This window comes from Asterias rubens, chromosome 12 (genome assembly GCF_902459465.1).
Source record: "Asterias rubens chromosome 12, eAstRub1.3, whole genome shotgun sequence".
NCBI lineage: Eukaryota > Metazoa > Echinodermata > Asteroidea > Forcipulatida > Asteriidae > Asterias > Asterias rubens.
Window position 1 is genome coordinate 2,889,749 of NC_047073.1, and position 12,803 is coordinate 2,902,551.

The following is a 12,803-nucleotide window of genomic DNA, read 5'->3' on the forward strand; positions in this document are numbered from 1 at the left end:
TAACTAGCTGAACGCGACTGAAGGAAGTTTGTGCCAATCTTTCATTAGTACTAATTCTCACCTTTTAACTCTCTCTATATCGGTTCATCAATTACTATTAGGGAGAACTGTATTTTGCAGGAACTCAGTCACATTGCAGGTCTGCAGATCCAGTTTCAAGAATTCATCCACGATGACTTTGCACTTTTGGAATCGGTTGTCGGCGCTTGCCGAGTCTACTCTATGAATTGGCTCATTTCGGGCAAGCAACTCGGACACCTGAATGAAAAAAAACATTTAACTGTTTAAAATATTTGTTTACAAGATGTTTTTCTGTTTTCATTTGTTTGTTTTTTTCTTTTATGGGGAGGGGGTGTCTTTAATTTATTTGATAATTAGGTGTTCGGCCAACAGCCGAACAACTATTGTTATTGTTCTGTTTTTTGTTTTGTTTTTTTTCCTCGTGTTCTTCTTTCCCTGCGAACCTTCTCCAGCAATTTTAAACAAAAGTAAAGCTTGTACAAACTTAAAACTTACTATGTACATAGGCAATAGTGAGTAGACGAAACCGCCACTTTTTGGGAATGATGACGTCATTGATGACGTCATGGCAAGGTTTTTAAAGTTGAAAAACGACATTTGCTTTTCGCTGTATCTCAACGAATATGAATGCTATGATTTTCATACTTGGGAATCGGATAGATAAAGACTTGGACAACATTTGAAAAGTTAACGCCAAAATCGTATGACCTTAACTTCCGGTCGTTACCCTGGGTCAAAGTTCGCCTTCGCATTTTTTCATCAAAAAACAACTTTTGAGCTTTAAAACAAAAGTAAAGCTTGTACAAACTTAAAACTTACTTTGTACATAGGCACTAGTGCGTAGATGAAACTGCCACTTTTTTGGATTGATGACGTCATTGATGACGTCATGGCAAGGTTTTTAATGTTGAAAAATTACAATTTGCTTGTTGCTGTATCTCAACGAATATTGAAGCTACATGTATGATGTTCATATTTCAGCATCGGATAGATAAAGACTTGGACAACATTTGAAAAGTTAACGCAAAAATCGTACGACCTTAACTTCAGGGTCGTTACCCTGGGTCAAAGTTCGCCTTTGCGTATTTTACATCAAAAAAACAACTTTTGAGCTTTTAAACAAAAGTAAAGCTTGTACAAACTTAAAACTTACTATGTACATAGGCAATAGTGATTAGATAAAACCGCCACTTTTTTGGATTGATGACGTAATTGATGACGTCATGACAGGGTTTTTAATGTTCAAAAATGATCATTTGCTTGTTGATGTATCTCAACGAATATAAAAGCTATGATGTTCATACTTGGGCATCGGATAGATATAGACTTGGGAAACATTTGAAAAGTTAACGCCAAAATCTTACGACCTTAACTTCCGGGTCGTTACCCTGGGTCAAAGTTCGCCTTCGTGTTTTTTGATTCGTGTTTTTTCATCAAAAAACAACTTTTGAGCTTTTAAACAAAAGTAAAGCTTGTACAAACTTAAAACTTACTATGTTCATAGGCAATAGTGATTAGATAAAACCGCCACTTTTTTGGATTGATGACGTAATTGATGACGTCATGACAGGGTTTTTAATGTTAAAAAATGACCATTTGCTTGTTGCTGTATCTCAACGAATATAAAAACTATGATGTTCATACTTGGGCATCGGATAGATAAAGACTTGGACAACATTTGAAAAGTTAACGCTAAAATCGTACGACCTTAACTTCCGGGTCGAAGTTCGGGTCAAAGTTCGCCTTCGTGTTTTTTTCATAAAAAAACAACTTTTGAGCTTATCTACGGCATAACTCAAGATTGAGATCGATTTGAACCTTGAAACTCAATAGATAGTTGAACCTTAGCATTTTTAAGACAACACAGGCCTAATTACGTCATAATGACGTCATCAGGTATTGAATAACAATAAAATGTGTAAAAATCATATGGCGCGAAAGTTTTTGGGGGAATTCCCAACAGCGCTCTCTTTTTGCCCACCAAAGAGGGCGCTGTTGATTATCAAATCTGTGTACAGCATCAAGTGCAGGGGTGAGCTAGATTTTTAAAGGGCTTTCATAAGTTGCAAACAAAAAACTGATGCCAATCTCACACAAACATATTGCATTTGTGAAGAAACAAGGCGTTCAAAAGTGTGATACAAGTTTAACTATAAAATAACGACACATTGTATAAAAAACATCTTTATGGTTCAATGTTTTTGAACTACGTCATCACGTAACGTCCAACCGAACACCGTGTTTTTGTAATTAACAAAAAACACTATGTCTAGTTGTTTATATAATGGTTAATAACTTGGGATGGATAAGGCAGTAAACTGTGTTGATTTATAAAAAAATAAAAATAAAATAAAATAAATAGAATTTTGACAGGGAATTTTTGTGCAAAATTAAGATACATTTACCGACACGATGATGTTAGTCTTATTATGATGATGTTTCCTTACTTGTTTGCCTCTTGTAAGGAGCTCCTCAGGTAGTCCAGCCTGTGCTGAGATATAATTAGCATAGCTGTAGTTAGCATGACCCTCAATAAGCTGGTAGAGGAACACCATCTCATCTTCATTATGAAGAACTTCCATGGTCTGTCGGGGAAAGAGAGAATATTTTTTGGAATTGCTTAAACAAAGACACTGGACACTATTGGTAGTTGTCAAAGACCGGTCTTCTCACTTGGTGTATCTCAACATATACATAAAGTAACAAACCTGTGAAAATTTGAGCTCAGTCGGCGTCGAAGTTGCGGGATAATAATAAAAGAGTGAGCTGTTTCTCAGTGTTTTATACTATCAACCTCTCCCCATTACTTGTTAAGGTTGTACATGTATGCTAATAATTATTTTGAATAATTACCAATAGTGTCCACTGCCTTTAAGCAGCTCTTTGAAAGTGGGCCCTAATTATAGCAAAACAAGTTATGTTTCCCTTGAAAGAGTACCCTTGGGGACACAAAAGTATTTTTTTATTAGAGTTTATTTATTTTAGTTTTATTGTTTAGAAGTTGTCAATCACAACGCCCTAAAGACTGGCCACTCAATGTGTGGCCTGAAATGGATAAAAGGCGAGGAAATAACCATATATAGAAAAGATGACCACTGATATTGCGAATGAATTAAAATGGGTTTCAATCATCATGCTCCACAAACCTTTCCATATCATATTTTCACCATGCAAAGTTTACCATCCTACTCATTACACTCCACTTGCAGAGCAAGCTCCAACATTCTCCGCTAGCTATGTAAGCAAAGACTGCCTTGTAACATATAGTACGCCTGCGCACAAGCCAAAAATCCCCGCTAACCAATGAAATAAGTTTGACAAAAATGAAGAATTCCCTGCTTTCACAAGCTCTGATTCTTTGCCTGCAGTAACCAGAGCCATCAAATTGGGCCGAGGAAGTGAATTCCATTAAACGCAGTATGCAGGAAGAAGCTTGATGAGTAGTAGCTTCAGGGACAGATATAGTTAAAGACTTTGGACACTATTGGTTATTGTCAAAGACCAGTCTTTTCACTTGGTGTATCGCAACTATGCATAAAATGACAAACTTGTGAAAATTTTAGCTCAATCGGTTGTCACAGTTGCGAGATAATAAAGAAAGAAAAAACACCCTTGTCACACAAAGTTGTGTGCTTTCAGATGCTTGATTTCGAGACCTCAAATTCTAAATCTGAGGTCTCGAAATCAAATTCAAGAAAAATTACTTCTTTCTCGAAACTTCAGAGGGAGCAGTTTCTCACAATGTCTTATACTATCAACCTCTCCCCATTACTCGTTACCAAGAAAGGTTTTATGCTTATAAGTATTTTGAGTAATTACCAATAGTGTCCACTGCCTTTAAACACGATGCTAACCTGGTAAGTAAGTTCTTGAGAGTTGGGCAGCATCTTCTGCTTCATAATGCTATGAAAGTGAGATGCTATTAGTATATGTGGACAGAGTGCTTGTTGGGCTAGCCAGTGCTTCAGCCCAGCACACAGCAGGGCAGTACCGTCAGAGGTCTCGGTCCCTTTACCAAACTCATCTATGATGATAAGAGAGTTCTCGGTTGCATTGCAAAGTGCAAAGGCCATCTGAAAAAAGAATCAAAGGGTAGAAGGCCTACTTTTTATTTATACATTTTTTATATTTTATCAATATAAACCACAAAGGAAACTGACTGGGTCAATTTTTGATCCGGATATAGTTGGTTCGAATCCCACTCTAGTCAATTCTTTGTTCAACCCCAAAAATCATTTTTTATATTTTATTAAACTTATTCACTGGCACACTACTACAAAAAGAAATATACTATGCAATAACATAGATAAATATATTATACATAAAATACAGTATGTACAATAACATTAAGTATATACAAATATAAAAAAGGAACAACAAAATGCCAGTGAGTGATTGGAACAAGTGACCACGCTGCTACAGAGCATCCTACCACAGTTAAAGCCATTGGACCCTTTCGGTTCAGAAAAAAAAAAAAACAGTTCACAGATTTACAAATGACTTACAGGGTTTACAGAAGGCAATGGTGAAAGACTTCTCTTGAAATATTATTCCATGAAATGCTTTACTTTTTGAGAAAACAGCAAAACAATATAAATTCTCGTTAACGAGAATTACGGATTTTTTTTAAACACATGTCATGACACGGCGAAACGCGCGGAAACAAGGGTGGGTTTTTCCGTTGTTTTCTCCCGACTCCGATGACCGATTGAGCCTAAATTTTCACAGGTTTGTTATTTGATATAGAAGTTGTGGTACACAAAGTGTGGGCCTTGGACAACACTGTTTACCGAAAGGGTCCAATGGCTTTAAAGGAGTTGGGTGGGGATGGGGTTGGGCACAGAGGGAGGAAGCAAACTGCTGGCAGAAATACAAAAGAAATAATAGGTTTAGAAACAGTGGAGATCATATCAGTCTCCCTTGATGACTGAAGGCTGAATGATATTTTGAGGAAAATCCTGAGACATCATGCATACAACGAAATATTTATAAAGCGCCTTCACATCAATATCAAAGCGCTGGAAAGAGCAAGACCAATGGAACTATAAATGCAACAAATTACATCTGATACAATTGAGTTTTGAGAGATTTTTTGAACAACGGCAAAGAGTTACAATTTCTGATGCGTACTGGGAGGTTGTTCCATATTCGCGGAGCAACAAAAGAGAAAGTCCGGTTGTGAGCAGATGAAACATCCCATATCTTAGTTTTGTTTAGTTATAACCAATAGGCAAGAAAATCATAATAGAAATAATGCAGGAGTTATCTGCAGGAACCAACCAAAAATTTGGAATTCAAGATCAACTCTTTTCCAGGCAAACACCTTCTGCAGTGACTACATAAAGATTGTCTTAGTTGAGTGGGCGTAAAGGCAGCCTAGCCAATATGCATTTTGGATGTCTTGGAAGATGGCCAAATTCCAGTGTGTTCAGTAAAAGAGCCCAATTTCCAGTAGGAAATTAAGGGACAATTATTAGTACAAAGATTCTCAACTTCCAGTTGGAAACACAGCAATTTCCACCTGGATATTTACTTGACTGAAATGACTGAAATGTTTTTTTGGTTTTTTTTTCAGGCTTAAATAAAAAGTAACGACAATTCAAACAGCCTTAGAAACAGCCATAGCCACCAATTCAAACATGGCCTTACCTGGTTTAGATCTATCATGAACGTTGAGAGTCCAACAGACACTGACTCTAGAGTATGCACTCTGGTGTAGATACCATCCAGCATGCCTATTACAGCGCCCTCTGCTGGTACAAAGCTGCCAATGTGACTCATAAAAGCAATCAGACCAACCTGTTATTGAAGACAACATGGTCAGAAGTTACCAAGTCAGTTTTTAAATTAATATTTGTTTTGAGTAATTACCAAACGTGTACCTTCCCCTTTAAACTTTGACTGTAAAATCCTCATACCATGGACGTATATGAAAAGCTGCATGCTCATACAGACCTCCTCCTATGTTGTCATTTTAAGAAGAGGACTGCTTAATTTATTAAAGAGCTTTTTAATGAGATATCACCCAACTCACAATGCCCGATAGCAACTTTAATGTGAGGGCAACACCCAGGTTAATTACTTTCCCAAACAGTAAAATACTTCTGTTTAAACATAGAGGTGTTTCTACCTCCATGATTTAAAGTAAATAAAAATGCAATTGGTATATCATAAAATACCAAATATATATAATATAAAAAAGTAAACACGAAGAAGCACTGGTTAAACAATAAAAGATTGAACATTATGAAGCAATAAAAATGATAAAGCCTTGTTTAAGTATTAAGACAAAACATATGCAAAAAAACAATAATCAAAATTTAAATTTATAAAAATATACATGTACTGTTTGGCATAATACACAGAAGCGGTTTGGTTAAATTAACACTAGCAATGCACAATACAGTTCTAATTACTTCAAGAACATTACAAATGGAAACAAATACAGGGGGTCCAAAACGGGATGAGGAAGCCTGAGCAAGTTTTTTTTAAAAGAAACTTGGCATTTTAACTTATTTTTGGTGTATAAAAACACGTAATGTTTGGACTTTCTTTTCACATACAAAGACTCGAGGTCAAATCAAAGTTGAAAAAAATTGTGTTATGAAAAACCCATTTAAATGATAAAAAAGTGTTTCAGGGTAAAATTACACACAAATGCCAGCTTTTAATGTCAAGAGAATTTGTTACTTGGAACATGAAGCTCACTTGAATGAGGTAGTGACTCAACATGATTCAATTTCATAGAGGTGTAAAAAGTAGCTAAGCACAACAAAATATTGCTTACCCGAATAGGGCTACCAGATAAAATACTGATTCACATGTACCATCTGTGACTGGTATCCTGGTCATTTCTTGTGTAGCAGCCCAACAAAAAACCAATTCACATCTTAACTGGTATCCTGCTCATTTCTGCTAAGCATAAATTTTTCAAGTATTTTTGCTTTGAAACAGCTCTATGAAATCATGCCCATGTTAGAAAAGGAGCTCACCTGTTTGAGATAAACACTCTTGCCGCTGGCATTGGGTCCCGTCAGAAACTTCATCTTACCATACTTGCCTCCTGAGCATGTATCATTAGGTACAAAGGGGGTCACACACAGCTCTTGCAGGGGGTGTCTTCCCCCTGTGATGTGCAAGACTTTATCACTGGTCAACTCTGGCCGGGTGTAATTGAGATCCTTGGCTGCAGAGGCCAGGGACAGCAAACTGGAATGGAATTGATGATGCAATGATCAATTCAAAGTAGTTTGTTGAAGCCATTGCTGTATAGATTAGGCCGTATCCGAATTGGCTACGGCTACGGCTAACGCCGTATCGCCACGTCGTCACGCATTGAAGTATAGGATGCCCTGAGCAACACCCCAGGCAACGGTCGTAGCCGCAGCCGTAGCCACTAATTCGGAAACGGCCTTAGTAGACTGCAAACACAAACATTGTATATGATGTCACAAGCTCATACATGTGTAAAGCGCCCTCATTGAAGTCAAAGAAAGACCACTCATTGGCTTAGAATAATGTGTGACATGCCTGCACGTATCTATTATTTGGTGTCAGCAAAGGTGACCTACATGTAATGCAAGGGGTCTGTATTCTTCAAGCCCATGTATGATGAGACCTCCAAGAATGAATAATAGTGGTGTGAAGCAGCTTAATCTAGCTACTAGTGTAAGAATTTAGTGGTATTATTATTCTCCGCCCATCAAACTGTATAGCCCCTCTCCCTTACACCTACCAGTCCAGCTCGGCTGCGTACTCCATCACGGTGAACAACACCTGAGATCTTTCCAGAATAGAGTTCTGTAACTTATGCATAATCTGAGTTTCAAGATCTGTGCTAACCAAAAAGGAAAACCAAATGTTGAAATAATGTACACTCTTAATGTAACAAAAACTTATCTCATTTGTACAACATCTCATTATATATTTGGTGTGCGGTAACACCATGTGCATATTTACTTGCCAGGTAGAGTTTGTTCTTGAGAGAACTGTCTTGGTATCTACTACCGCTGAGTGGATTTTTCAGGAGACTTCACAACTCTGAAAAGGACTGTCCCGCTTTTTAACAAATACATGTACACGCACCTGGGCGTAAGGTTGAAAATTCTGTTGGGACTACTACTTTAGCTTGTAGGATTGTTATTAACTGCACTACCGCGGAGTGAGTTCTTCATTGGTCTCAATGAAGAAATAGTTGTGCGCGAGTTTTGCGTGTTGCGTACACGCTTCAACTGATTGACCTCAGTAATGGTGGCTAATACAAGCGGTCTATATTATTTTTCACAAATCATTCTAAAATATACACACAATACAGGAAAGCTTTATATATCAACACATTTTACTTACTGTCAAATTTGTCTTGGAGAGGTAGACAGTTATGGTCAAGGCCTGATTTCATAGAGCTTCTTAAGCAGCAAACAGTGCTTAAAACTATTTTTGCTCAGCAGAAGGCAGGATACCAGCCACGGATTGTAAATGTGAAATGGTATTTTGGCAGGTAACCTGATAAGCATAATATTTGGGGATACTATGCTAATAGTGTTTGAGCAGCTCTACGAAATTGGGCCCAAATTTGAACTTGTATTCTAGAGAAGAAAAGCCCCAAACATTTCTCTCTTTTATGCAACGTACCTGTTATTTCACACTGTGTGTCTCCCAACTTTACATCTAAAGCTGAAACATAAATAGAGAAAGAAACTCAGCTAAGAAATCCACGGCTATTACACACATTCTTGGGCAGAAGCAGGTTAGGGGGAGGGGTAGGTTTGGAAGTAAAACAGTAAGCAAAAAAGATCTTTAAGGAAAGCAGTTCATCCAACATTTCATAAAATAGATAGCTGGAAAATTGTGTAAGAGATATGCTTTGAAAATTGTTTTGCCAAACATTATACAATTGTTTCATTTCATCCCCAAAATGTCTTCTATTAGGCATTAAAAAAAAGACCTTTTTATTGCCCTTTTCCCGACCGACCGAAAAAATCAGAAATCCACAGTCGCGTTTTTTTCCTTTTTCAAATGGCGTTTTTTAATATAAAAAAAAAGAAGAAAAAGGATTGTATACTTTTAACGCCCAGTAAACGACAATAAACCCTTCATTCGAAGCAGAAATATTATTTTTGAACACGATGCACACGGCCACATGGTTCGTATGCCTTACACCCTGTTAGAGTCATTTAAACAAATTAATTTGAAACATATTTCATATTTACCTTTGGTGCTCGCACTTTTGTAGTGGACCATATTGTTGGACAGAAACTGAAGACAATAAGAAAAGAAGTGTTTTCTTTTGAGTTACAAGATAGCTAGGTAAACCGAATATCTATTAGTTTTGTTTTAATCCTGGAGGGGGAATGTTATCAAAATATTTTTTTAAGTCAAAAGATACATGGACAAATAGATAGATAGATAAGCAATTATAGTTAAGTGTCCTGGGGTGGATTTCACAAAGAGTTAGGACTAGTCTTATCTAGTCTTTAAAAAAAAAGCAGGGGAGAAACAGCTGTAACTGCTAACATTTTGCTATCTTGAGATATAGAGAAACAATGCTACAACACATGTACTTTTTAATAGGTTTAAAGACCTTAAATTAAAAAAACTGTAATACTTTTATAAGGACTAACGGAAAGCCTGTCAAAAAAAAGTAGATTAAGTAGGTTACCCGAGTAACATGCCTGTGATATTTTTTCAAAGGTCTCGGGGAAGTAATGAGTATACAGTGCTAACACACATCGGAGTATGGGTAAAAACCAAAAATTTATATTCTTTATCCCCGATGCAAATTTAACATCTATTATAGATCAAGACTTTCCACGGCCAAAGTTTGTTCTTTCCTTTGTTATCCCCCTTAAGGAAGATCATTTAAATTCAAACCAACAACCATGGGGCCAAACGGCTCCTCGATAGGATATTTAGACTTCTTGAGGGGCGCTAGACACCTGTCTAGTACCACAGCCAAATAGCCCAGGAGAACCAGACGGAAGGGAGGTTTTGAACCGATAGCGATCCCCTTAAGATCAACGACTTCATACAGATTAGGGGTGGTCTATGGCAGGGATAGGCTCTAGTGAAAACACTGATAGCTTTCAACATCACATCGACCATCTTGTATTCATTTTGTTTCTCTTATATTCAAAGCACTGTGACCAAACTGAGGCTTGGTGGCTGCATGGCAAAATAGTTCAATGTTGATCATATAATCAAAATTTGTACTATCTATTACAAAACAAGACCTTAAATCCTTATAACATACCACAAATTCAAGTCCTGGAATTTCAAAGTCTGACGTCTTCTGCATTTGACTTGAACAAGGAATGGCAAGGAGATACCCAAGCTGAAAAACCAAAACACCCAAAATATTTCATGCAATATTTAGGTAATGCTGATTTAGTTTCATAGAGATAAGCATTATTTAAAAATAATGCTAATAACTAAACAAAAACCACCCAACATATGATATACTTTGCAAAAGTTCAGCTGAGCCAAATCTGCCTTTAAATGTAAAACACAACAAGCTGTTTCCACTGAGAGAGGGCATTCACTCAAATTGAGGTCAAACAACTCGGATTATCGGAACAACGCCCTCTAGCAGAGTGGTTAGTGAACCTGATCACGATGATTGTGAACGTCACCATAATCATGCCCCAAGACAAACAAGATAAAGACAGGTGTCATCTCTCTCACCTGTGGCAGGTAGATGACATTGCATTCTTCAATATCGGAGCTGAGTCTGTTGAGTTCTTCCTGAGCCACTTGGGTCATTAGGTCTGGTAAGCCGTTATAGGTTCGCTTTCCTAGGGAGTAAAATCATTAAGACATGAAATCTATGACTGCCTGCTAGAAGACGTTCAGAGGGAGCAAATTCATAGAGCTGCTTATGCTTAGCAGAATAAGGTAACCAGTCAGAGTAACTCATTAAATATATGATTTGTGATTGGTATCCTGCACCTTTATACTTAGCAGAAAATTGCTGAGCACTTTTTTCCTGCCCAAGCATCTCTACTTGAAACTTATTTTTGTGCTTAGATTTTTATCTATGTAACTCAATGTAGGCCCGCTTGCTTCTGCATCTCTCCTGTAGGAGTGTATATTAAACAGAAATGGCAAGTTACAAGTTGCCACAATTTTTGTTATTAGTTTGCATAGAGATGCTTAAGCCAACACATTTGCTTAACCAGTTTCTGCTTAACCAAAAATAGCAGGAAACAAGTAAAATATTGTACAGTTGAAATGGCATTTTGGTTAGCAGCCTGTATCTGATAGGCACTAGTTTTTTTTGCTTAGCTAACTTGAATTTGTGTGCTTTAAGCAGCTCTATGAAATTAGGCCCTGCTGGTAGCAAGTGTGCTTGGCAGAAGACTGTAAGCCAGTGTGCCTGACAAAGGGTGAAAACTGAAAACAATTTGCAATGTTCTTTAATAATACAACTTAGCTTACTGTGATCTAAATCAGGATCTACGTTGGGTTTAACAACAAAACGTCCCTGAGATGCGGACTCTTCAAAATCAACCTGCAGATAAAAGAACAATAATTTGATAGGATATTGTTGTTATTATTATTATGCTTATGTATTTCTGGAAACGAAATTAAGGAAAATTAATTTCTGTAGCTTGCAAGCCTGAGGAAACCTGTAAACAAGGGTGCTTGTTATAAGAACCTCCAGCACCGGGGTTACCCCTACTCCTCCGAGATAAGTGTTCTGGACTCTTTTATGTGCACTTCCTTCCTAGTACACGAGACCTACGGCTTATTGTAACATCCGAAGGACAAAGCATTTATAGTAGAAGTATCTTACTCAAGGACATGACTGCCATGACCGGGATTCGAACCCACACTCTACTGATCAGAAACACCAGAGCTCGAGTCAGGTGCTCCTAAATGCTCAGACAGGACATGCCACTTTTGGTCAACACACACATGTAGAGTGTCATGGCCGAGTGGTTAAGAGCATCGAATTCAAGTTCTGGTGGTTAAGTCAGCAGAGTGTGGGTTCGAATCCCGGTTGTGACACTTGTGTCCTTGAGCAAGATACTTTACTATAATTGCTTCTCTACACCCAGGGCAGGGGTATAAATGGGTACCTGTGGGGGTAGAGGTTGATATTGTGAACGATTAGCTTGGAGAGGGGTAACTCGCAGCACCGGCTGTATACCCCCAAGGGAGCTGAGAAAGACTATAAAGGATTGTTATTGGCCCAATGACAAGGGCACTAATGTTAAGCGCATTGAGACAGTTATTGTAATATGCACTATATAAGAATTTGTTTGCTGTTTGTTAATGGCATTCTTGTGTTTTAATGGTAGTTCCCAATATACGCCATCTTTATGGGCCACTTGGGTTTTGACTTTGGGCCTTATTTAGTGTTCTAATTGTTCAAAGCGGCCACGTGCAGACCATGCAGGGGATGTGATCAAACTGCTTCATAAAGTACTTGGTTTTATGTATAACAGTGCATGAAAACAATTATTTATTTTATTGTAAAGATGACCGAATTCACTCTGACTTTGATTTCCTTGGATTTTGTTAAGTACTGAACTATGTTTTTCAAGTATAAATGTAAACATGTACAATGAACAGTGTATACTTTAACTTCTTCGTTAGTAATCAAGAGTTTTGAATGAACCTTACAATTTTGTTGATGACGCTTGCAATGTAGTGAAGATCCTCACTGAATCCATGGGATATCTGGTGGGAAAAAAATATCATTAAAATAAGTCAAATATAAAATGCACTTATGGTAGTAATGCTTATTCTTCAAACTCCATTTATTGGGTGCCTTTTCAAAA

The 12,803-nt window shown here is 37.4% G+C and overlaps 1 protein-coding gene across 1 annotated transcript in view; it reads right to left on the reverse strand.

Annotated features, from left to right (window-relative positions):
- Positions 1–67: 67 nt before the first annotated feature.
- The window catches only part of LOC117298074 (mutS protein homolog 5-like), a 103,772-nt gene continuing 91,036 nt past the window's right edge, over positions 68–12,803 (reverse strand). The window contains exons 16-27 of the mRNA XM_033781308.1: positions 12,646–12,702; positions 11,455–11,527; positions 10,702–10,811; positions 10,271–10,351; positions 9,231–9,276; positions 8,653–8,694; positions 7,757–7,853; positions 7,014–7,230; positions 5,671–5,820; positions 3,876–4,094; positions 2,469–2,606; positions 68–258 (exon numbers count right to left, since the gene is read on the reverse strand). Coding sequence (XP_033637199.1) covers positions 88–258; positions 2,469–2,606; positions 3,876–4,094; positions 5,671–5,820; positions 7,014–7,230; positions 7,757–7,853; positions 8,653–8,694; positions 9,231–9,276; positions 10,271–10,351; positions 10,702–10,811; positions 11,455–11,527; positions 12,646–12,702 — 1,401 coding nt within the window. The 3' untranslated portion in view covers positions 68–87. The remainder of the gene's footprint in view (positions 259–2,468; positions 2,607–3,875; positions 4,095–5,670; positions 5,821–7,013; positions 7,231–7,756; positions 7,854–8,652; positions 8,695–9,230; positions 9,277–10,270; positions 10,352–10,701; positions 10,812–11,454; positions 11,528–12,645; positions 12,703–12,803) is intronic.